The sequence below is a fragment of the Euprymna scolopes genome, chromosome 45 (assembly GCF_053919585.1).
Source record: "Euprymna scolopes isolate OS-2025 chromosome 45, ASM5391958v1, whole genome shotgun sequence".
Lineage (NCBI taxonomy): Eukaryota > Metazoa > Mollusca > Cephalopoda > Sepiida > Sepiolidae > Euprymna > Euprymna scolopes.
Genome location: NC_136526.1, coordinates 59,483,225 through 59,510,523, shown reverse-complemented (window position 1 = coordinate 59,510,523; position 27,299 = coordinate 59,483,225). Strand labels below are relative to the sequence as shown.

Below are 27,299 nucleotides of genomic sequence, written 5' to 3'. Positions count from 1 at the left end.
ATTGAGATAATTATTCAATAATGCAGAACTATAAGTGAGATAATTATTCAATAATACAGAACTATAATTGAAATAATTATTCAATAATACAGAACTATAAATGCGATAATTATTCAATAATACAGAACTATAATTGAGATAATTATTCAATAATGCATAACTATAATTGAGATAATTATTCAATAATACAGAACTATAATTGAGATAATTATTCAATAATGCAGAACTATAATTGAAATAATTATTCAATAATACAGAACTATAACTGAGATAATTATTCAATAATGCAGAACTATAATTGAGATAATTATTCAATAATGCAGAACTATAATTTGTATAATTATTCAATAATACAGAACTATAAGTGAGATAATTATTCAATAATACATAACTATAATTGAGATAATGATTACATAATGCAGAACTATAATTGAGATGATAATTCAATAATACAGAACTATAATTGAAATAATTATTCAATAATACAGAGCTATAATTGAGATAATTATTCAATAATGCAGAACTATAAGTGAGATAATTATTCAATAATGCAGAACTATAATTGAGATAATTATTCAATAATGGAGAAATATAATTGAGATAATTATTCAATAATACAGAACTATAATTGAAATAATTATTCAATAATACAGAACTATAATTGAGATAATTATTCAATAATACAAAACTATAATTGAGATAATTATTCAATAATACAGAACTATAATTGAGATAATTATTCAATAATACAGAACTATAATTGAGATAATTATTCAATAATGCAGAACTATAATTGAGATAATTATTGAGTAATACAGAACTATAATTGACATAATTATTCAATAATGCAGAACTATAAATGAGATAATGACACGTTAAACTACAAAATCAATGTCTTTTACCATGCCTACTTTCTAAGCATCGATACCATTATCGTCAACTATTATTTAAGTTGAACTAATCATTAAGCTTTATAAATGAATTTATAGAATAATTTAAAATTTAAAGCAATTTGTGATCGTCTAAGATGAACTGCTGACCTATAGGGCAAACAATAATAGCAGACCATTACAAAAATGAACGTATGGAAGCAAGAAGTACAAACCAAGTTTACTTGTAAGGTTTATTGAAGGTCAATGCGATCGTAATAGAAGTTGCTGATATTGTCATGATGTGCCGGTAATGGTGGCGGCGGCAAGGATGGGAAAGTTTGTCAACTGCTTGAAACAAGGAAAGTGTTGGTTGGCATGCTCTGGGAATTGGTGACGAAGGAGAGGTCTGGATATCTGCTGCTGCGGATGCCGTTTGATATTAATGGTTTGAGATTAATGAGAGTTGGCTGATAATGTTGGTCGAAGCTGCTAGTATTAAGTCAGCATCGCAAGGTGAGTGTGGGAAATTTATTAGAGATGTGATATGGGCGTGGCGTGGCGCTATACATCGGATATGGCCACGGTTAATCTAGATTATCGTGCTGTTCATGTCTCGCACTTGACACATGTTGTTTATCTTGGTGATCGTGGCCTTTCCTAGTTTTTCATTTGGTTCTGGTCCCAGTCGTGGCAAAAACGTTAATTTGCCAAGAGCGGAGATATTGCCGTTGATACCTTTCATTTGGACATATGAGTGAGTCATGTGTTTCTTGGCCTCGTCTATTAGCTGAGATACTGGTATGATGCAGGTCGAGCATCAGGAATCCAGCATCGCAACTTTGAGTCAGCCTGCGAAGCATTTCAGTTCTAAGTCACAGACTCAGCTTAAGCGCTGAAATGTGATCATCTGGCTGCCGCGAGTTGTTATGAGGTATTGTTTTAGGTGGATGAAGGTAGATGTGTCTTGTTTCAACTCGAGCATCTGCTTAAATACACTCTGGTTTAGCATGTATTTTGCGGATTTGACAAATTCGCTTTCCAGTCTGGAATAGCCTATTAGCTCTGGTACGATATGTATTGTGTATATTTTGTTTAGTGCTGTGATGAATTGATTCACGTCGTTTCCATGGTGGAAGGACTTCTGTTGTTTCATTTCATCTCGTATTGTTTGATCATGCATTAGTAAATTTTTTATCTGAACGTTGGTGGTTATTATCGTGGGACGTCATCTGTGGTGTTCATGATTTGAATTTTATTCTTCTTTTGAGAAATGGTTTCCTCGGTTTTCTTTGATTGGATGATTTGCGAGTTATGCCGTTGACGTATAGACATAGAAAGAAATAGACTTTGATGCTCTCGTGCGTTTGGCATGATCGTTTAGTTTGTGTTGGGGTTCGTCTTAGCACCCCCATCGTCGACTATCACGACTTCCCTTAGGTTTTTCTTCACTTTTCTTTTCTTCTTTCTTAAAATAAATTGCAGATTCGCAGCGACTCGTTCCCTGCTTAGTTCTCAGTAAAATAAAGCTTCTTACACGTTTCCCTAATCTTGGAATTTTTCATTAAAATTAAATTTTACTGAGAATTGAGAAATACTTAAAACCTATGTCATTTCGTTTTGATGCCCACGGATTAAACACAACGACCGATATGTTTCCACATGTCTGTGTCCTTATTCTCCACCGTAAACATAAGCTGTTGCAAGGGGCTTAACTCCAAACGGTGAAAACTCTGGTTAGTTCCTCATGCAACATCTTCCCTTTTCTCAAAGACAAGAAAAAACACAAAAAAGAAGTCTAATAAAGTTTATAATAATAATAATAATAATAATAATATATATATATATATATATATATATATATATATATATATATATATATATATATATATATATATATATATATATATAAGGGGGACATAGGCATTAATTGGGCTGACTACACTCGGGCTTGGGTTAGGAAAAGAAAAAACACAAAAAAGAAGTCTGATAAGGTTTAAAATAAAACACACACACGCACATATATATATATATATATATATATATATATATATGTGTGTGTGTGTGTGTGTATATATATATAGATATATATATATATATATATATATATATATATATATATATATATATATATATATATATATAAGTGACATAGGCATTAATTGGGCTGACAACCCTCCTGCCTAACATGTATTATTCTGCCCTTTTCACTTTATTTTTTGAAATCCTTAAATCTAAAAGGATCTCTTAATATTCTTCCCGGCCAACATTGCTAGCTATCGATCAGCCTTATCTTGCATCGCTTTCCAGAAAAAGGTTATTTGCCATCTTTACTGCAGATTCCACTTTGCCATTCGCCTTGCTATTTTATGGACTGACAGGTGTATGTGTAAAACACCACTTTTTTGCAAATATAGAAAATTCCTGGCTACTAAACTGAGGCCCAATATGAGTTACCACCTGATCTGGTATTCCATGTTGTTCAAAATGGTGCTTCAGTTTGTTTATTACTGTCTTTGCTTCTGCATTTTGAAGATGATTAATTTCCCACAAGTTGCTCATATAATCAGCAGTACAGAGATAGTCTCTATCTGCAAACTTAAAAAGGTTCACTTCCACTTTCGCTCAGGGTAATGGTTCGGCTGGTTTGGCTACTACGTAGTTTCTGCATGTGGGGCATTTCGAAACATAGTCTCTGATCTCACTGTTCATATTTCGCCGATTTAAGCATTCTCCTGCCCTTCTGCAACATACTTCTCATCCTAGGTGTGTGGAATGCAGCTTTTCTTTTAGCACAACCCGCTGAGTCAGCGGGACCACTACCCAGTTACGTCTGAAAATGTACCCATCTTGTACCGTCATTTCTTGTCGCATATTGTTCATATATTCGCTGTTCATTCCCTGGATGTATGCTCTTGATAGTATGTCTGCAAGGAACATCTTCTTACCCAGATAGTACAGAACGGTATCATCATAAGCCTGTAGTCGCATCAACATGTTTTGCAGTCATTTTGGGCATTTTCCCAATTCTTTTTTATGATCGTTTCTAATAGCCCATAATCCGTCAGCACTGTTATCCGTCAGCCAAAAGTATACTGATGAAACCCCTCACTACTTCTACCAGGTTTTTTCATTTTGTGCCTATCGGGTTTCTGTGTCGGTTGGCGCACGGCTGATATAGGCTAAGTGTTGATCTTCTTGCAGTAGTGCAGCCCTCATACCCTTCTCACTTGCATTACATTGAACGACCAAAGATTTTTTGAGGTCATAGTATCTAAATACTCACTCACGTTTTAATTTTCTCAAAAGCCTCTTTATTAATTTGGAACCACGCCAATAGCACATCTCCCTTCATTAAATTTTGAATTGGGGGCATCCTGTCAGATATGTGTGGCAGATATTTTGCCAGGAAATTCACGAATCCAACCAACCGTTGCGGTCTTTTAACATCTGTCGGACTTTTATGTATGGTTTTTACCGTCCCAGGATCAGGAAGTAAACCCTCACTGGTTAACATGTGATCAAGGAAAGATATAGATGATTGTCGTAGTTTTGATTTTCCAGCATTTAATCGCATCCCACGATCAGGACTTCTCTGCAACAGTTTCCTGAATTTAATGCCATGATCAACTGTTGCTTCCTCTATTGTTTTACCATTCCTAATCACTAGAAGATCGTCTGCTTTGTTACTCATCCCCTCTAAATCAGATTCCTTGTTAAAGAGGGCCTTTTGAAATATCTCCGGAGCTGGAGCAATCCCAAATGGCTAAACTTTCCACCAAAACAGACCATTGGCGTAGTAAATGTTGTCAAGCGACTGCTGGCTTCCTCCAATTTTACATGCCAAAATCCATCTCGTAAATCCAGGGTGGGAAATGCCTTGTTTTCATCCAATTCTGGCAGTAAATCATCCAGTGTAGATAGGTGGAAATATTCCCTTTTCAGAGCTTTATTTAGTGGTCTTGGGTTTATGCAAATCCTTAGATTTCCATTTTTCTTCACGGCCAGTGCTAATGCACTTACCCATGGAGTCGGCGAATTTACTGATTCAATAATTTTCTTTTTAACCAGTTTTTGTAATTCGATTTTTAATTTGTCTTTAAATTGTTTTAATTTGGCTTTAAGTGCTACTTGTACACTTCGTGCTGCTGCTAAATTAGATGTTGTTCCATTCTACATGACAAACGTCTCATTCGAAGGCTCCAGTGTTTTCCCATTACGTGCTTCTCATTCAGTATGTTTACTGATGCTCCACTATCAAGCTGAAAAATAATTGCCTTTCCTTTCACCATCATTTCCGCTTTTATCCCCTCCTGACTTACAGCATTAATTTTTTCTTTAATTGTTACACTGTCTACCTGTCCATAGTCTAAACAACTACTACTCTCATTTTCCTGTTTATATTGTTGGGTTTTTACAATCTGCACTTTTTCTTGATAATTTGCATTTCGAAGCAAAGTGTTTTTTACTATTACAGTTCTAGCATGTCTTGCTAAATGCAGGACATCAATCTTTACTCGGTCCATGTTGCAATGCACATGCCCTGTAATCTCAGTTTTTGCCAATGTCTTTTTCTTGGGTTTTTAAATCCACTCTCTTCACTCCCTCGGACCTTACGATTCTAGATTGGAATGAAGCATTTTCAGACAGCTTACAAATGTTAATGCATCTTTGCAAATCTGTCTTATTTTTAATAACTCAGCTTGTGTCTGGATGTTGTGTATTCCCAGCACTACTTGGTCTCTGAGTACTGAGGCAACGCAATTGTCACAAAAACGGCACGTTTTTACCAATGTCCGAAGCGCCATTATAAAGGATTCCATGGTCTCTGATTCTCTCTGCTTCCTCACGTGAAAAACGTGCCGCTCGTAGGTTTCATTTGTTTCCCCTATAGCATTTATATTTATATTTATCAAACGCCTGAATAATTTCGGTGGGCGTTCTTTCATCTTGGGGCGTTGAAAATTGAAACCCGTAGTACACTTCCAAAGCTTCATATCCCAACGTGTGAAGCAAAATTGCTGTTTGATATTGTACTGACTGCCTCGGCAAATACGGAATAATTGCATAGTTATACCATTTTAGTTTGAATAACTTCCAGTTCGGTGACAAATTCTCCTCCATACATAGGGATGATGGTGGTCTTATGCCAGCTACTGGTCTGTTTCTTTCATCCATGCCCACTTCCGGCATCTTTTTCTTTCTCTCTGCGCAGCATATGTAGAAATTTAAACCATAAATTAAACGTTACTTATCAGTCCCCCCCTTTTTCTCTCTTTATTGGACATGGTTTGATCCCACCGCTATAACCATGTGTCATTTCTTACGATGCCCATGGATTAAACACAACACAACGACCGATATGTTTCCACATGTGTGCGTTTTTATTCTCAACTGTAAATTCATTAAATACTTTCGACAGAATTCGAACCCAAGGTCGAATTTTCGCGTCTCAAGACACTAACTTTTGTAGTGCAGACAAAATTAAGATGAATGGGCAAAATTTTTTAAACAACTTCATCAAATAGCCAAACAGTGTGAATAAGACAAAATAGTGGAGGATACCCTTGTAGTCGATCTCTTCATATTCGGAATTTATCTAAAGTCAGTGCAGAAATGCTTAACCAAAGAAAATAATGATCTGACTATAGCGAGAATGCTACGCATAGTAGAGAAGGAGGAGACAAATTGCAAGTTGAAGCGATTAGCTCCCGGTGGACGAGAGCAGTCTACATGCAAGTCAGGCTAGGAATAGTAAAAAGCCAACACATTTTGGATATTGTGGCGAAAGACATCATCGAGACACTGTGCCAACGTTTGCCACACCAAGATGGGAAATAAAAAATAAGTACGGAAAAGAAAAACACAGAAAAAGAACACAGAAAAAGTGGAATAAAAACAGGCGAATTCACATGGCGACGCAAGACGAAAGTATCATTAGTGGTTTAAGAGAAGACATTTATTCCCACTTCCTTCAGCAATTGCCATCATCACTATCGAGGCATATGCGAAATTAAAAATTGGCAATAGTCAAAGGTAAATAAACATTGATGGGAATGTCGATACAGGTGTTATGAGCAACTTTTACCCAGGGAAATATACAGAAAAAAACTACATGGAGTTCCACTCAAAGCAACAGCTATACGGTTAATTGCCTTCGGTTATTGACCAAGAAGACACATGCCGGCTGGGGGTAAGATTCTCTAACAAATTTATTAGTGCAACATTGTATGTTGTGAATTCAAAAGGGCCCATATTGATAGAACTACAGACAAGAGTTGGAGCCAGTGACCCTAAACTTAGCTGTGAAGTTAAGCAATACAAACAGTTTAAAAAAATCATCAGGTGCAAACAAGCGATGGCCATTTGTTTGTCTACCTGATGAATATACTATTCATGTGGAGCTCGAAATACCGCCAGTTTTTCACGCACCACGACGTATCCCGATAGCTTCCAAAGAGAAGTTAAAAATTGAATTAACATCCTTAGTGGCGCAAGGCAGACTATCTCCAGTGACTGAACCAATACCATGGGTGAACTCATTTGTGTTCATGACCAAAAGCGACGATTGGGTCACACTATGCCCAGACCCTTGGGACTTAAATAAAGCAGTGTACAAACTACATTATGCAACTCCAACGTTTGAGGACGTCACTGCTGAGCTAAATGCCGCAAGATGGTTCACAAGCGTCGACATTAAATCTAGGTACTGGCATCTAAAATTGAACGAGAATCCCAGAAGACTTACGACATTCATAACACCATATGGTAGATACATGTTTAACGGGTTTCCCATGGGAGTAAAATGTGCCCATGATTCATTGCAGAGGTCCATGCCAAAGAATTTTGATGACCTTAAAAATATCCTTTCCATATGTCACTAACGGGCGATCCCGGCGTTTCCTGGGTGTTTATATATGTATGTGGAGAAAAAAAAGTGGTAGAAAGGTAGGCAGACAGGCTCGAACCTGAACAGCGAAGGAGAAAAAGAATGTGAAAAAAAGAAAGTGTTAGTAGGAAAGTAGGCTCGAGCCACAAGCTTTGGCACGAAGGTGGAAAATAAAGTGAAAGAAAACGTGAGATTTTACCGCTGCGCTATGACGTGGCAGGAAGTGAAAATCATTCAAATTTAGCGATCAAAAAGTTGATATGCAGAAAGTGAAAGTTAAGTGAATGAGTTCACGCAGGAACAGAAATGAAATCACGCTGTCAGCCTTCGTTCGCAATTATTGCAATCTAGGGAGTATATGAAAAGTTCTAAAAAATAGTACCCCCCCCCCCAGAGAACCACCTTGCAAAAAGCCTTTGCTGGACGTACAAAAATGCATGCGACCATTTTGCCTTTTACATATATGTGATGGCATAATCATATAGGGATTTGAAGACGATGGTAGTGATCATGACGAAGCACTTAAGCAACTAATGCTTAGGGTACGAGAAAAAAAAATGTAAATTCAACTCAGAAAAAATTGTGTTAAAAACAACTGAAGTACCTTTTTTTTAGCATATCATTCTGAAACAGAGTATCAAACCGGATCCTAAGAAAGTAGAGACGATTACACCAATGCAATCACCAACCATGATATAAAATAACTCACTAGTTGCCTAGGATTGGTTATGACGACTTCTAGGTAAGGGCAAAATGAATGCCGACGCTCAAAATGTATAAACATTTTGACCCCTCCCTTTACTTAAAAATTCACAAAAAATCAGGAAATTAACCAATTTTAATGAAATTTTCAGTATTTATCAAATAATAATCGCGGAATATAATGAAATAATTATTTTTGTTTATATCTTAGTGGAAATATATTAATTTGTTTTGTTTAAACAAAAAATACCTTTACTAAAGTCATGGTTTTCTGTAGTAAATAAAAACGCAAAAAATTATTTTTTCTTTTTTATGTAAATAAACAATCGTAATTTGTAACAATAAAAATAAAATAATTTTTACAGGAACATTACGAAAAAAAGCCCTAAAGTTCGTATTAATAACTCAGAGAAAAATGAATTTCTCGAACTACCGATATTACCATTAAATTAAGCATTGTTTATTTAATATTTTCATACAAAAAATTATAATAGAAAAAATATTTCTATTTTTTATTTTTAAGTTGCAGATTTTGCATGATTTTTTATGCAAGATTTTAATTTCCTTGCTCGCAAGTATGTGAACTTTCAGCGTAACATAATTTGTATATAATATTGGCCAATAATTAAAAACAAAATTAATTTAAAAACAGGAACATAGAAAAATAGTTAACTTAAAAAATAGTAAAATTTATACAAACATTTACAATAGAAATGTACGGATGCCCTCTAGGGGGGGGGGGGCAGCGCTGCTCCTTCCTTTTAATTAAATAACGTCATTCTCAGACAGCTTTTCGACTGTCTCAGATTTTGGGCCTCCGTATACTCCGTATTTCCAAAAGTATGGTTTGTTGTGGTTGTGTAAACAGCAAAAACATTCGGTTTGGGGTGTAATTTAGCTATTTTTTGTGCAAACAACGTGTTTTTATTTTTCGTTGTTTTTTTTTTTTTAATTAAATATCTTAGGATTTTACTTTACTAATTATCTTTGAAATAGATTCAGAAAACTAAAATTTATCTCTAAAATGATTTTTACAATGAATTTATTTAACTTTAAAATTTAGCTGAATTGGTGAGCTCGCCGTGAAAACATTTTTCATAACATTTTTTTTCACGTGTACAAATATTGGGGGGGGGGATTAGTACTTAATCTTTCAAATACAATCAAAAAGTATTCTTGGCCTTCGGGACAAGATCAAAGTGTAGTGCTGCTGCTGCACTTCTATTTTTTGTTCTCTTTCGGTGGAGGAGAAATCCTTCACGACTGAGACAATTTTTATTTTTGTACCTTTTCTCCACGTTAAAAAACGACCCTGGTGTCTAACTCTGTCCCGTGGGGAGGCACAGTAAATAGGTACAATCAAAAAGTATTCGGAAACCTACAAAAAAATTATGAAAAATCGGCTTTCAAAACTAGGTCCCCTTATCCTTATTTGTTTATTTTTGCCCGTACCTAACGACTCCTATAAGTTTTCGAGTATGCTAAAAACCAAATAAAAATGATTTGTCATTCGCGTGCGTGCACACGGATGCGCGTCGAAACTACTCACGCCTGTAGTTTCTGTGATATAGACATAGAGAGGAGGACCTACCTCAGAAACGGGCGAGAATCTGTCTCGGCAGCAGAAAGCTGAAAGATAGAAAAGGCAAAGATGGCAGCTGTTGTCTTTTAAAGCCTCCGGTCACGCGTAGATCTCGATCAGTCTCGTGTTGTATATGCAAATTGGGTGTGCTCGAAACATTATAAAGAGTGAGTCGAGGAGTGGGAGAAGCGTTTAAGACATGCGAATAGAGAACGTAACGTCGATGTGTCGTGTTGTTAACAACGAACTCGACTCAACTTGTGACTAGCGAACCTAACCTCTGCTTGACGTTTTAACCAAAAAGTTTTGTTGCTTTGCGTTAGACAAAGACTTCTGACAGTTTCTCAGAGTTATGTTTATACGCACGAGCGTGCTTCTTGCCGGTACAAAATGACCACCAGCAATAACATAAGAAATTATATTGCTTAATATCTGAAAAAGTACTTAGTTGTGGAAAATTTAAATGCGATATTCGTCTTCAGCATATCCAACAACCCACGTTGATCGTCATTTTTAAGGAAAATGTTAAGTTGGAAACCAAGTACAAATAAATAAATAAATAAATAAATAAATAAATAAAAGGGCAATAATCAACTATCGTCCATTTTCTATGGTGTGGTAATGGCTCGAGTAAGTTAATATGCGTGATCACCAATAATTTTAAAAGAATATTTTGTAATTTAACACAACGCAAAATAAATAAATAAATAAATAAAAAACAAAACAAAATGAAATCACAATAAAATGGAAAAAAAAATTGAATTTTCTGCGAACTTGTTTTTCCGGTCGCGGCGGTCGCCATCTTAAAATTTTGACTTCCACCCGTCAAACTCGTCTCGTTTAAATTAACTCATCTTATAATTGTGTCTTTGTTAAAAACAGATTGCCAAACAAAAAGTAAGTATTTATTAATTTAATTGCTTTTGCAGCTCTTTTTTTTTATTACATTATGATTCCCTTTGTTTTACTACAGGGGCGGGGGCGGCGCGTCAAAACCATTATGATTGCCTTTGTTTTAATAGAGACATGAGGCAACATTCCATGATTGCATAGAAACAAAGAATGGTTCTATAGATCACTCTAATCGGGTTTTTGTTGTTTACTTGTGTTTTTAAAGTTTTTTTTTCAAGTGCTTTAACATTATTTTTATATTGAACACACATAATTATCTAACATATTATTACGTACTCTAACATAATCCCTAACGGCCCAAAAAACATGAATGAAAAAAAAAAAAAAACATAAAACAGTTTTCAATATGATTTAGTTAAAATGAAACCTTAAAACCCCGCTACTAAAAACATCACAAGAACATGTTAAGGAAATTTTCAATGTTTATAGGAAATATTTATTTTTTCTTAATAAAAACGTGGAAAAAGATCAAAGAAAGCTACTGGCATAATAATAATAATAATAATAATAATAATAATAATAATATTAATAATAATAATAAAAATAAAAATAATAATAATAATAAAAATGATAATAATAATATTAATAATAATAATAATAATAAAAATAATAATAATAATAATAATGATAAAAATAATAATAATAATAATAATATTAACAGGAAGTTAAATTAAACATTCTTGAACTCAATTTTAATGAAGTTTAGTGTTTATTTATTAACAATAAATAATAAACATTTTTTTTTATCTTTCTTCGCTTAAAAATTTAGGAAATCAATTTTAATAAAGTTTTCTGCATTTATTAACATAGAATATAATAAATATGTTTTTATCTTACTAGAGATGTATTATTTTATGTAAACCAAATAAGCATTTTCTAAAGTTCTATTTTAAAAACGCAATCATTTAAGTTTTTAATGAAAATAAAACATGGTAAATTTAAATATTTCTCATATGTTTTACAAAAGACAATAAGGTCCAGTAAATATAAAGAGAACTTGTGCAATTGTCTATGCATTAAACCTGTTATGACGAGGGACGAGATCAACAGAGAGTGTCATCAGTGTTACAAGGCTGAATATGATAATGCTTGTCTATTATCTCAACGTAAACAAAACATTAAAAGGTGTCAGAATCAGCATCAAGATGAAATCGAATATAAAAATTCATAATATTGTTTTATTTAACATATAAAGAAATAATATTGTTTTATTTAACATATAAAGAAATAATATTGTTTTATTTAACATATAAAGAAATAATATTGGTTTATTTAACATATAAAGAAATAATATTTTTTTATTTAACATATAAAGAAATAATATTTTTTTATTTAACATATAAAGAAATAATATTGGTTTATTTAACATATAAAGAAATAATATTGGTTTATTTAACATATAAAGAAATAATATTGGTTTATTTAACATATAAAGAAATAATATTGGTTTATTTAACATATAAAGAAATAATAATAATCTTTTATTGTTGACGTATTTTTATATGTTCAATCAGAACTAGCTCTTACACTTACAAAGCTGTTTAAGTGTTGTCTTAAGGAAAATTGCTTCCCAACACCCTGGAAAACCTCATCAGTATGTCCTATATTTAAAAATTGACGTGATCTGTATTCTTCCTCTCAATGCAAACTAATCAGTCTCCTGTGCACCATGAGTTGCTGAAGTTTTTGTTAAATTGAGAAGGAGACAACGACGTCAGCAATATGGTTTACATTCTGTTAGATCTACAGCAGATGTAATAACAATAATATCTTTCATATGCAATTGCAGTTGACATATCAAAGGTCAGGGTATGGCATAAAGGTTTACTCCGCAAAATCTCCAGCTACAATATACCTAGAGTTTCCTTTTTAATTATTTACTCATTTCTATCTCAAAGGTTAATAAGAGTAGTGGCCAGTTGGCAGAAATCAGAAGCTTACAGTATTAATGCTGGAGTATTTCAGGGGTCCATTCTAGGCCCAACTCTATCTGAAAGCACATCTTTTCAACTCCTCGTACTACCGTTCACAGGAAACATGAGTTGGACCAATTGCATTGAGAGCATTGCCAAGACCGCTGCAAAAAAGGAAGGTTCTCTCTACTGTGCTAGAAAGCTACTAATGCCCGAAAGTATCCTGTACCTTTCTAAGATCAGCATTCGCCCATGTATGGAGTATTGTTGTCATATTTGGGCCGGTACATCTGCTACTAGTCTCTCACTCCTAAACAAGGTTCAAAAGGGAGTCGCCAACCTTATAGGTCCTGAACTGTCATCCAAGCTTCCACCTCCATCCTATCGACGTAATGTAGCATCCCTCTGCCTGTTCTACAAGTACTTTAACGGTGAATGTTCCAACAAACTGCAAGCACTTGTACCCCTTCTACATAAATACCCCCGACAAACCCTCCAAGCAGTAAAATCCCACCCCTTCACAGTAAAGATCCCTAAATGTAAGAGAGCCTTCTACACCAGCAGTTTCTTCCCCAGAACTGCTAGACTTTGGAATTCCCTTCCGGGTTCCTGCTTCCCTAACTGTACTGACATGCAGAAGTTCAAGTGTAACATAAACCGACATCTTGCTGCCCAACTCCCCACCTAGTACCCCTGTAGCCTGTGTCTCTAATAGTAGCCCCTACATCAAAGTGGTAATGTGCCTTGTTTGGGGTGAAAATGTAATAAAAAAAACAAAAAAAAACTCTCTTCTTGATCTGCATCAATGATCTCTAAAACCGCATCCTAATATAATTTGTAGATATTTATGCTGACAACACTACCATCTATAGCAACATATAAAATTCCGAATGCGACCAAGTCCTCTCTGATTTTTTCCCCTCTGATCTTGCGCAAGTGTTGTAATGTAGGAAGAGATAATTGGTTAATTTTAATGCATCTGAAAAGAAAAGCTTCTATCTTTACAACATCAATGCTCTAATCTCTGTCTGACCTCAATTGAAATGAATGGCTCTCGTCTTGAGTAGGCCCATGTTTTGACAAGCTTCTGGGTCTGACGTTTAATCCTGATGTGATGGAACACATACATCAAGTTTGTTTCCAAGGCTGCTTCAGTAGACTTCTCATTGCTAATGAAATTCTCTAATTGTATAAAAGCCAAGTACGTCTAAGGATGGAGTACATACTAGGATTCAGTACTGTTGCTACATCATGTCAGTAGCTGCTAGAACAATTATCCTGCCTTGACAAAGTTCAAAATAGATTTTGTAGCCTAATATGGGGTGTCCTTTTTTCTTCCTTGCAACTTTATTCCCACAGAAAAGACATTGTGAGCCTGTTTCAGCTTTATCTTTATTTTCCTGGGTAATGCTCGTCTGAGCTCCAATCTGTGGTCTCCACTGCTTCTTTCGTAGAACTGCACTCTTGTGGAACTCTATTCTTTTTTCCAGCTTATCCACTGACTAAAATATGGTCGTCTTAAAGTCGAAACTGAACTGAAGTTCTTGATGAAACGTCTCGTTAAGTAATTTCCACTACTAATGATTACTATAATATTTTCCTATTGTCTCCCATACACGCATAAACCCTAATCCTCGAGTTGTCCCATGCCTTGATAAGTGTTGTACCCTTGGTATTAAAACAAAAAATCATTTCATGCATCTAGGGACGTATACACTTAACAATAAAATTCTGCTGCCTTTTTGATATGTTGGAATATTCATGTCAAGGGGCACAAGTCCAATGAGTTCATCAGAACACTTTTCATTAAAATAATTATAAAACAGACAAATGGATGAAACATTATTGCGATGGGACAAAAGCAGGAGTTTGATTGATAGTTTATGCAATTTATTAGATTTGAAATTCTTTTTAGGAATTTGTCTGTAAGACTTGTAGTACATGCACCAGCCCAGATGAGGTAAAAACAAACCATTCATTTTCCATTCGTGTTTTATAGAGATACAGGATCCTGGTGGTGTGTGATTAGTTTTCTAACAGTGTAGATGGAGCCCATCTTCTTTGAAGCAATCTATTCCAATTCATGTTGTCTGTTGATGTTATGCTGATAGTTTGAATGAAAAACATTCAGGTAACATGTTATTAGTCATAACAATCAGTGGATGAGAAGCTTTCTTATATTTATTAAAGGAAAGAAGTTTAGCCTTAGCAGCAATAAATGTTACCATCTATTTATGTCTCATTCCACTATAGATTGATTGTATTTTTCTAAGGTTTTTTACATTGCGGACATATGTGCAAATTAGTTTTCCAATTATGTCTAAAAATTATGGTGTCCTCACCAAATATATCAATCTCAGACACAATTTTATCAAGTTCCTAATGAATAATTTCATGTCAGATTGATTTTATTTAATGTTAAATTCATTCTATTTCATGTTAAATTGATTTTTTTTCATGTTTAATTGATTCTATTTCATGTTTAATTGATTCTATTTCATGTTTAATTGATTTTATTTTATGTTACATGAGATTGTAAGTAGTTTGTATTATGGACATTCAAGTATGCTGCTATTAGCAATGGTATAGCTTGTCAAAAAGTTTCTCACAACTTTTAAAGGAAAGTTGCTTTTTCATTGTAGCAAATAAGTCTTATCTATTTATCAGCTATTCCACTAAAAACATGAGGTTATCCTTTAAGGATTTTGTCATTATTTTTTATATGTGTGCATTTATTTTCCCCACATGTCGAGAATAGAATATGGAGTAACCAGTAAATATTCATTTAAAACTTAATTGCATCAGGAATTTTGTTTATAAGTTTTCCCTTTTTCATTCCAGTAAATGTCACTAATGAATGTTGTAAATACGACTTTTGTTTAAAGGCTTTGTCTCTTAAAATTTGTTGCAGTAACCACTGTATAAACCTGCAGCATTAAATTTATACATTCATAATTAAAAAACCGAGTCAACAGTATTGGGAATAATTTATTTGCAATGGCAATTAGACGTAAACTTATTTTCATAAAAAATTGTATTTCATCAACTAAAGTAATATATAAAATTAAATGATAATCAACTTGTATATGTGTATAAATAAAACTAATTTTAATAAAGTAATCGAGTCATAAAAATACAAATATTATTACTTATATTTATTTAATATTTTTTAAAGTATGCAAAATATTTATCTCCAATAATGACAGTTTATTATATTTTTAACTTTTCACTTATTATTTTTAATATTGATAAAACTGTTACATAAATTTGAGACGTTTTCATTATTGCTCGAAAATCATTCATTTTTTGAATTTAAGTGAAAATCCTGTTAAAAATTAGTACAGGTAAATACATGAACTACTGAAATATATTATGACATGAAAAAGTTTAAAAACGCATGGAAAAAGAATTGCCAAATTTATTGCATGCATACTTTCCGTTTTTTGCTGTGATAATTTTGATTTGGTTATGTTTTATAGCATATCATAGAAATTATGGTGATTATATGTTCTTCAATTTCTTTAGATTTTCAAACATTATATATTCAAACATTTATTTGCATTGTTGAAACAAAAGCATTGTAAAAATAGATTTATTTTATGCATCAAGAAACATTAGTCAAAACGTGTTGCAAAATAAAGATTATAAATACAATGTTTTGCTTCCCCAAAAGAATCGTTTCTTTATTTTCTGCATGGATATAGATTGCAACAAATATCCTGATTAAATTTTTACTTTATTAAAAAATTACTTTGAGGACTTTTTAAAAATATTGCATGATTATTTAATTGTGCCTTTAGCTTACAATACAAATCTCTATCTCTAATTTATCCATTTAAAAAGTAAACATCTTAATATTTTGCAAAGAACATGAAAAAAAGTATATCATTTCATTAACTTTGTCTTTATTTCATTTTGCAGAATATCCAGCAATCAATACAATGCAAATTGCACAAAGGTAAAAGCCGGAAAAGAAAAAAAAAATCATATTTTTTTTTACTTTATGAGTTTTCCTTTTATAAAATATAATTTTATGAAAATACACGGAAAAAATCCTGAGTATGCATTTCGTCTATTCTTAGTCTTATTAAATATGGTACTAGTTGAAATAATTATCGCAAGTGCATATGACTAATCTACTCATTGACCGTTTTATAAATGCAATGAATAGAAGAATAATAAAAACTTATATGAGACTTTAATATTGAACTGATATAATTATCGATTTGTTTGAACTATCTATTAAAATACACAGAAATGATTTATATATAACTGAATTGTGAGAATCTATTGTTTTTACACAGTGGTCACCACTTATCAAGGCCCGGAAGCCACTCAGGGATAAGGGTTATTGCAAGTACATTACGTTAGTGTGGAGATTTGATGAAGTGTTTACTTAAGGGGGCGGTTCGTCAGGAATTTGTTAACGTTGAACTTGAACACGTCCAAGTTGTAGTCAGGTGGGAAGCAGGCAGACGGAACAGAGTTCCACAGGCGTGCACTTCAAAAAAAGAAGCTTTGTTCATGGAATTCACGTTTTGATTTAGGCACAGATAAAGAGTGGGGGAAATTTTTCACAGTGGATTCGGCTAGACGAGTGTTTTTTTGTGAAAGATTGGTGAGAGGGGGACCAGAGATTGAAGTTCAGACAGGCACTTGCCATGGAAATAACGATATTATGTATTTCAGGCATCCAATCTTTAACAGGGAAATACTGCTAATAATTAAAACTTATATGAGACCCTCAATTTGGCCATAATTGTCGGTTTTGTAGAATCATCAATTAAAATACACAGAAAATTATATTTTACTGAAGTTTTAGATATCTGTAAATATCATCTTATAAACAGTCACTGATTTATCAGATATTTTCCGTTTTGATTGATCTGAAGTTTATAGAACTAATCATTTATATATGTATATATAAAGGCATAATATATATTTTCATTTAAACATAACAAAAATATAAATTGTTTCTGTGTATTTTATTTGATAATTCTTATATATATAATATATATATATATATATATAATAGATTCTAATTACAAACAAAATATATTTTCATTTCAACTTGATGAAAATATAAATTTTAAACAATCTCCTAAATTTCAAATCCATAAAACTTATATAGAAGTCTTTCTTATTCTGTTCATTCTAAAATAGAAGAATAAGAAAAATATTAAGAAACTAATTCAAGTAAAACCCGTAAATATTTCATCTTGAAAATGAATACTATATCAAATACTGAAGAAAAACCCCATTCTTGTGAAGTATGTGGCTCTTCTTTTAAAAGTAAACAAGGATTAGCCATGCATATGCGATCACATACTGAAAAGAAACCATATTCTTGTACGCATACGGGAAAGAATACATCTTCTTGTGAAATATGTGCTTCTTTTGCCTGGAAACCAAATATGATGGAACATATTAAAAAACATACGAGCGAAAAGACATATTTTTGTGAAGTATGTGACTCTTCTTTTACAAGAAAAGCCAACTTGGCCGTTCATATGCGAAGGCATACTGAAGAGAAACCACATTCTTGTGAAGTGTGTGGCCGTTCTTTTACAAATAAACCCAGCTTGGTCCTTCATATGCGAACACATACTGGAGAGAAACCATACTCTTGTGAAGTATGTAGCCGTGCTTTTACAAATAAACCCAGCTTGCTCAGTCATATGCGAACACATACTGGAGAGAAACCATATTCTTGTGACGTGTGTACCCGTTCTTTTACACATAAACAACACATGTTAGAACATATGCGAACACATACTGGCGAGAAACCATATTCTTGTGAAGTATGTGGCTTTTCTTTTATAAGGAAACAAGACTTGGTTATTCATATGCGAATACATACTGGAGAGAAACCACATTCTTGCGAAATCTGTGGCCGTTCTTTTACAAGGAAACCCGACTTAAAGTCTCATATGCGAACACATACTGGAGAGAAACCATATTCCTGTGAAGTATGTGGCTCTTCTTTTACACATAGAAAAACTATGGTGCAACATAGGCGAACACATACTGGAGAGAGGCCCTATGCTTGTGAAGTATGTGGCTCTTCTTTTAAAAGGAAACCCGAGTTGATCATTCATATACGAACACATACTGGAGAGAAACCATATTCTTGTGAAGTATGTGGCGTTTCTTTTATAAGGAAACAAACTTTGGTCATTCACATGCAAAGACATATTAAAGGAGAGAACTTGAATGCATACTAGATGCTATTCTCGGGTATCTAAGGTCTCGGTACAAAGGTTTTTCAGAACAACTTGGCATGAGGATACTTTTCACTGGAAGAAAACTCTGACCAAATATTCAAAATCACATTATATTCGCTGTCCAAATAGGATCTCACTATGGCTAACTTACATTAGCTTTTATGAGGAATAGTGCTCCTTCTCCAAGTGCCGTTACTTCGTGTAATAACCCGAAGACGGATACTCCACCAGACTAGATAATTCTTATCCTGGAATCCAGTTAGACCATGAGACCAAAATGAAAGATATACTAAAATTTATGTAAATGGTTAATTGGGGAGAGGAAATTTATGTTCTCAATTTCTTTCTAAGTTTGAGAGAAAACGTATTTTAATGGAACACTCGAATACATATGTATTTCATATAGAGTTCAAGTGTTATCTCAATGTCGTGAGCCGCTTGATTTCTGAGAACTTCGACTGAAGTAAAATAAAACAGAAACAAAATATGCTGAGACAACATACTAGAAAAACATTGCATTTTGTCTTTAATGAGGAAAGAAACAATATGCTGCATGCGAATACTTATTATAAACATATAGAGTTCAAGTGTTATCTCAATGTCGTGGGCCCCTTGATTTCTGAGAACTTCAACTGAAGTAAAATAAAACAAAAGAGAAAGCATTTTCTTGTGAAATATGTCACTCTTATTTTACACAGAAACAAAATATGTTGAGACCACAAAACATACTGGAAAAAACATTGTTACAAATATGTAGCACTTCTTTAATGAGAACTTTTGTCTCTTTTAATAGAAATCCAATATGCTGCATGCGAATACTTATTGCAAACAATTTTTTTCTTTTATCAAACTTTTACATTTTACAGACATTATGTGGTGCTTTCTATCAAATGGATCTAATATCCTGATGCTACAAAGCAACCATGTATTATTTTAGTAACTTTATGTTGCAATACAATCGAACACATATTTAGCAAATCTTTTTATTATTAGCATTAAACCAATGTCCATACCCTTGATAATGCATGGAAAACTTATAGTTTTATTCCATTTTATTTTATGTCGTAAATAAATAGTTGGTTTAATCTATTTAACGAAAAAAATGCTTTCTAATACCAAGTCGATTGGAAAATACTGTCATTGTAAACATTTGGAGCAATTTGTTGGTGCTTATGTTTAAACAGATTTTGTAGAAATTAAATCAATAAAAACCTGAATAACTTTTTGAATGAAATAAAAATAAGGGCATTTTTTTATTAAAAAATCGTTCATTTGTTAAGAAAAAATACTGTAATTTGAACATTTTATGAATTTAATGAAAGAAAATACTTATTATACTCTTATACCTTACCAGGAAAATAAAATCATAAACCTCCAATTGCATAATTTGTGCAGTTTTTCTGTTTTTGAATATTTATTTTCTGTAGTTGTATATTAATTTGTTTATTTTCTGTCATATGTTTATAATGTGACAAAAATGTGTTCAATTATTCTGTATTTGTACATGAATTTATTTTCTTTCAATATTTATAATTTACCAAATTTTGTACAATAAAACGATTTTTGATTGGCTTATTAGTCAGAAGAAAATATTTTTTAACACAAAACCGATTTAAAATGTACTTCCTTTAAAAATTCGTATATTGAATTCTAATTAGTGCATAAAATTGTGGATTTCATTAGTGTTTACTAAGATTACGTCAGTGATAATAAAAACATTTTTCTATTGTAACAGATTTTATAAAATTGATTTTTCATTTTTAAAAATGTCATTTGTAATGTGTTGACTTCCTTTCCGTGTGTAGTCTTGTTAAATATAGAAAATGAACCCGCGTTTTATTCCATGTTTTTGCCAAAAAACGTTGACAATATAAAAAACTTTAAAATATTTTTGATTTTCTATAAATAAAATTCTGTATTCTCTCAAACAAGATTATATTAAAATCGTCTCAAAAAAAAATTATCCGAGCTCAGTCGGTGATGGAGAAGATAATGTTTGGGAGGAGGAAATAATTATCTTTGTGAAATGCGTTGTCAGAATTTGTTAGTGAAAAAATAAAATTTTCAATGTAAGACAACAAACAATTTAGTCAAAATGAAGATTGAAAAATAAATTGAAAGAGAAAATGATTAAAAGGAACAACCAGAGTAGGAGGAGTAGAAAATGCAAGAAAAGTCATTTTTAAAACAAGGGAAATTGTTTTTCGGTTTTTAAATTTCATAGGCAAAATTGTACTTGTAATATAGACAAGCAGTTGCAGTTTGAAACATTGTTTGCAAAACAATAATTTTTAAAGAAATTTCATTACACGAACCTCATTGTGAGATTGAGAAAGAAAAGTGAGTAATGGAGTTTTATTGGTTGAATTATTTATTAAAATAAAATCTTCATATTAAAGTTTGTAAATTGTCTGAGAGTGGATTTCCTATGTAATCGAACCTATCTAGGTATGCTTGTTCCTCCTCACTTTTATGTATAAATTGACGTCATAACAATTCTCTCTTGATACTGATTGTATGGTGCGAAATATGTTATTATAACTTGCTCATTGTAAAGAAACATAACATTAATAAGCCTATATAATAAGGAACACAAAAAATGCATGTGAGGAAATACATGTTACTTTTCGTGGATATTTTTACACGACAAAAGAAATACAAAAAATTGCAGAACTATAACGGAGATAATGACATGTTAAACTAAAAAATCGATTTCTGAACATCGAGACCATTATCGTCAAGTATTATTTATGTTAAACACTTCATTGAGCTTTATGAAAAAAAAATTAATAGAATAATCTTAAAATATAAAGCTATTTATGATCGTCTTTCTGAACCTCGATACCATTATCGTCAGCTATTGTTTTCTTTGAATTGTTTAATGAGCTTTATAAAAACAATAGAATAATTTTAAAATGTCAAGCTATTTTGTGATTGTCTGAGATAATCTGGTGACCTATAGAGCAAGACAACAAGAACAGGCCGTTACAAAACTGAACACATGGAAGCAAGAAGAACAAACGAAGAAGTTTAGTTCAAAATTTTAGTGACGGTCAATGGGATTATAGTAGACGATGTTGATATTGTCAGGATGTGACGGCCGCAGTGGCAGGAAAGTTGGTCGGCTGCGTAAAACAAGGACGGCGTCAATCTTTGACCCATGACCACTTTCTGAACATCGAGACCATTATCGTCAAGTATTATTTATGTTAAACTCTTCATTGAGCTTTATGAAAAAAAAATTAATAGAATAACCTTAAAATATAAAGCCATTTATGATCGTCTAGGATGATCTGCTGACCTTTAGGACAAGGCAATAAGTACAAACCAAATCAAAAACTATCTCAGAAATAATATATATTATGAATAAAGGCCTTAAAACCTGGAGAAGCTTATATACTGAATTACTTCATGAAATACAACACCACGAAGGATTGTATAGTCTTAACTTCGAAAACCTGAGCGCCATCAACACTTTGCAAAGAACAGAAATACTAATATCTCATAGTAGATTTCCTAGCAAAAAATCTTGTGTACAGCCTGCTTTTGTTTTGTACACCTATGCTGAGGGTTGAATCAAAAACGTATTTTAGAGTTCTATTAGAACACATGAGTTTCCACTTATATGTCTTACATTACATGTCCTTGCATGCATGTTACAAATGAGTTAATGTTGACAATATTATATTAGGACACAATATTGTTCTTTATTTAAAATGTTTTTCATTTAAAACAGATATTTTAAATTGTAAAATATCTAATCGTCAATTTCTATATGAAAATACTTCGAATAAACGAGCTTTCTCAAGATTTATACTTTTTCATGTTTTGTTTTCCTATTTTAATATAATTTACCTGTTTTTAAACCAATTGGGGATTGTCATCAAACTGTTCACACTATGTTATATGAGAGGATTGATTTATTTCAAGTAAAGTTTATATGAAGTAAAAATATTTGATAAATTGAAGTTTCATGAGTTGAGCAGTTTTATTTCTAATCTTCGTTTCGGAGCCAGTTTTAAGGAAGATGACTTTGCGCGTTTTGTCTCTTACTGTGATGTGTCTTTTATGTCATGTTGGGTTATGGTTTGGCGTTGAACATGCGAAAAAATAACTAACATAAATATGTAATAATTTTTGTAAGATTTGAAATTTCCACTCACACAAAAATACTTGGATTTTCTCATAACAACATGCATTATTCGCTAGAAACGGCCAAGTGAAATGGAGCTCCAAAATGCCACATTTGCTTTTCGACAAACGTACCCCCACCAAACAATTTCTCTTTATATTCAAGAACTCAGTCAACACCAAAAAATATTAATGGAAACGCCAAAGCATTTTGTCGGAATTAGCTTACCGACGAGTGGGGAGGGGGGGGGAAGAAAAGACGGGGTAAGTCTTGCAACGAAATGTCGACGTTGCTTACAAGCAGTCTTTTCTTGTAAAAGTAACAAATGGGTAAAGATGGTCGAAGTGTAATTTGTCTAAAAGACAGCAACAACTATTACAACAACAGTAGAGCGGCCACCCCTTTTTATCTACTCCAACTCTCAGTCAACGGACTCACGCCTGACTGGAATGTCTATTTAACTTGTAAGGATTAGGCACTCAGGTTCTTTGATTAACGGACCACCGGCCGTGTTGGTCACAGCTACCAGCAGTCCTTTCTTCCCCACCGACCCACCCTCGGCAAGTCAACCAATTCAAAATTCTCACAATTTTTCTTAACAAAACTTCTATTCTTTTATGTGCGAACAAAATAACTACATCTACACACATGGCAAATATCTTTTTAAAAATGAACAACACAATGTTTAATAGACGCTTCTCACTCTATTCTTCATTTTAAGGAGGATAAAAGTAATAAAAAAGAGAATTTTTAAAATATCGTTTGTGCACAACATTTTGAATTTTCTTTAAAATTGTATTCTAATTGAAAGCGTAATTTATTTTGCAAAATCAGATACTTCTACAATATTTATATAAAAGATCTTAGAATAACGTAACATATTGACAAAAAAGAATGCAATTGTTATAAGTGTAAACATATGCAGAGGTATCATCAGAAAGAAATTATACGAGTACAACGATCTAAATAATAGTAATAATGATGATTAATGGTCGTTGTCAGCGATGATAAGAAACTATTATGAACTGTAAAAAAAATAATGTTTATATGCGATTTTAACCCTGATACTTTTTATTCAATATAGAGCAATACTTACGCTGAATGAATTTCATTTTATTAGTTTTTACTTGTATTTTTTGTTATGAGTATCGAAAATTTGCGTCATACCTACACTAAAGTTTCCAATCCTATCAAACTGCTTAGAGTATTTTGAAATCATTTAGTTTATTGAAGAGATAGGCGTAAATAAACAGTTTTAAACATGGTAAGAGCCCTACGACTCTCGGTCCATGTACTTCTACAACATAAAAGAAATGTGTCTGTTCTGAGTATGTATACTGGCATTGAAAGCTAATGGTCCCGAGATATCGAATTCGGCTTGTTGGTGACCCTTACATACAACGGAAACTAATTGCTAGCAAAAGCATTACATAGCAGTCACCGTTTCAATGCGCACACGCCTGAAGAACGCGTAGGTATATGACGTCATGTTGCGACCGCATGCATAAAACCAAAGCAACTATGTTACGTTTCCTCGCGTAGAAATACAGTAAACAGGCTGCTACATCCGAGAGAATTTGTATATAAAAAATTGCAGCGAAAAATATCAGTTTTTTTCCTCCAAAACCTTGATATGTTCAAGAATAACTCCATCATTGGGAGATGTTAAAATCCCCCGACCTGAATTTACACGCCATGATGCACATGAACCTTAATTCTCGTCATGGAAAGTTAGCACATCAAACGAGAATTTCATTTTCCTTTAAAACAATTTCGACTTCAATAAGATTGCGACACACACAACCATAGTCCTAATAATTGATAGGTCCTGATTATGAATTGGGGAACATTGACTCACAACCTTAGAATTAGAGACTCCGCAGTGAGTTACTACACTTCGTAACATGAATCCAAAAACTTTTTGATCCTCTTCACATAAAGCCTAAATTCAATCCGAATATCTGAATATATCCTCTTGATCTCCCCCCTCTAGAATTTAACTCTCTCCTACAAATAGACCCATATAATTTACATGTCTTTTAAAAATTCAACATTAAATCTTTAAAATTTTGGCCTATTCTACCCTAATATATTTTTAAGTACAGTAGTTACTTCTCACGGTAACTACCCATAATAAAGTACAACAATATATGCGGCAACACTGATAAAAATGCGGGCGGCGCAGGAATTTTCCAGAGGGTAAAAAATATAAATAAATGAAAGCTAACAAAAAGTCTGAAATTTTATGCAGAAAAGGTTGTAAAAAATCGGGACTTTTAGAAATATCGGAACCAGAAAAAATGTGTCATGTCAGGGATGGCATTTGGAGAGGTTGAAAATAGAAAGAAAGAAATAAAAGCTAACAAAAAATCGGATTTTTTTTAACCGATAAGTATTTAACAATCGGAACTTTTGGAGATATTGAATCAGACAAATGTGTTCATATTTTACGAGCGGCCCATGCAGAGGCGGCATTTTGAGAGGTAAAAATTAGAAAATAGAAAAAGTAAATAAAAATAAATAAAAGCTAACAAAATATCTTAAATTTTATACCAAAAGTTTGTAAAAAAATCGGAATTTTAAAAGGTATTGGAATCGGAAAGTTTGTCCCTATTTTACGAGCCGCATTTACAGAGAAAATAGAATAAATAAATACAAGTTTACAAAAAATCTTAAATTTTATATCGAAAAGGTTGTAAAAAATCTTTTGGAGGTATCGAAATCGGAAAAATGTTTTTTTAATTTACGATTTCAAAAGCGATTGTTTTAAATTTTTAATTTAATTTTTCATTATTGGTACTAATGAAAAATATTTTTTGTTTTTAAATTATCACTAAAAGTAAAATAATAACATCAAAATGCGACGTCAATTTATTTTATTTGTAAAACAAAGTTTCTAAAAGTTGCATAAATTCTCTAGATAACCATTCAAAGAAAGCAGTTGATTTACATGGACCAAAAAATTAAAAAAGTTAATACATTTTCGTAAAAAAATACTCCTCATCACTGATAATTAAATGATACCATGGAAAATTAGCAAAGAAAATTACGCAATTTTGGAATTGTAGAAACATTAAGCAAGTATGAAATAAACATTGATTGGAAACAGATATTATGATCGTCATATCAGGAGATATAATTTTAAATGGCATGTAAGCGCTACACCTCAAATACTATTCAAGTGGCTTACTATTTGATAGTTTAAATACTGCCGAATTTCTGTCAAGTCTCGAACAATCAAGTAATTGATTTTTTTCAAATTATTTTTATAATCACTGACGTATTTATAATCACTGACGGAAATTTAATATGATGAATTAATTCTGGTAATAGAATTTTAATTTTATACGTTTTTTATTAATATAATAATTGTAAAAAAAAAGTACAAGAAAAATCTCCTTAGAACGCATACCTAACTTAGAAAAAATCAACATACTTATTTTCATACAAGAGTAAATATTTAAAAATATGTATTGAATCCTATTTAAAACTATATCGGCTTTAAAAATGGTCTTAAACTCTATCTCTAATTGACATTTATTCCGTAGATGCTTAATTTTCATACCTTTCCCAAATTAGTTTCCCGGTGTCTAATTTTATTAAATTTAATTAAATTAAAATAAAAATATAAAAGTTATTTTTAATGTTTTTGATTCATTTGGGATTTTATCTGTTTTTGCTTTAATTAGCTGATGAGTTTGTCTGGTGTCCTTTGTCCGATCCCCTAGGTATATATATATATATATAGTAAATATAGTAGTTATATATATATATATATATATATATATATATATATATATATATATATATATATATAACTACTATATTTACTCACATAAAATTAATATACGAAAGTATAAATTCATGCGTAAACTTTTAGTATTTACTTCAAAAGTGCTCAATATGTAGGTAGAGCTAGTTAGTAAGTTATATAATATATATGGCGATTAAGCTATACTGAATATTCCGCGTTTCATCCACTCTAAGCCTCGCCATATATATTTTATAACTTACTATATATATATATATGTGTGTGTGTGTGTGTGTGTGTGTGTGTGTGTGTGTGTGTGTGTGTA

General features: G+C 32.4%; 1 protein-coding gene across 2 annotated transcripts in view; it reads left to right on the top strand.

Annotated features, from left to right (window-relative positions):
* The window catches only part of LOC145269783 (uncharacterized), a 35,589-nt gene extending 14,126 nt beyond the window's left edge, over positions 1-21,463 (top strand). Inside the window, exons 1-2 of one of the 2 annotated variants that reach the window (XM_080125502.1) lie at positions 10,463-10,939; positions 16,789-21,463. In XM_080125502.1, coding sequence (XP_079981628.1) covers positions 18,093-19,091 — 999 coding nt within the window. In that variant the 5' untranslated portion in view covers positions 10,463-10,939; positions 16,789-18,092 and the 3' untranslated portion in view covers positions 19,092-21,463. Of the gene's footprint in view, positions 1-10,462; positions 10,940-16,788 lie in introns of those variants that run through there. The other variant, XM_080125503.1, reaches the window with a different exon arrangement.
* Positions 21,464-27,299: the final 5,836 nt, after the last annotated feature.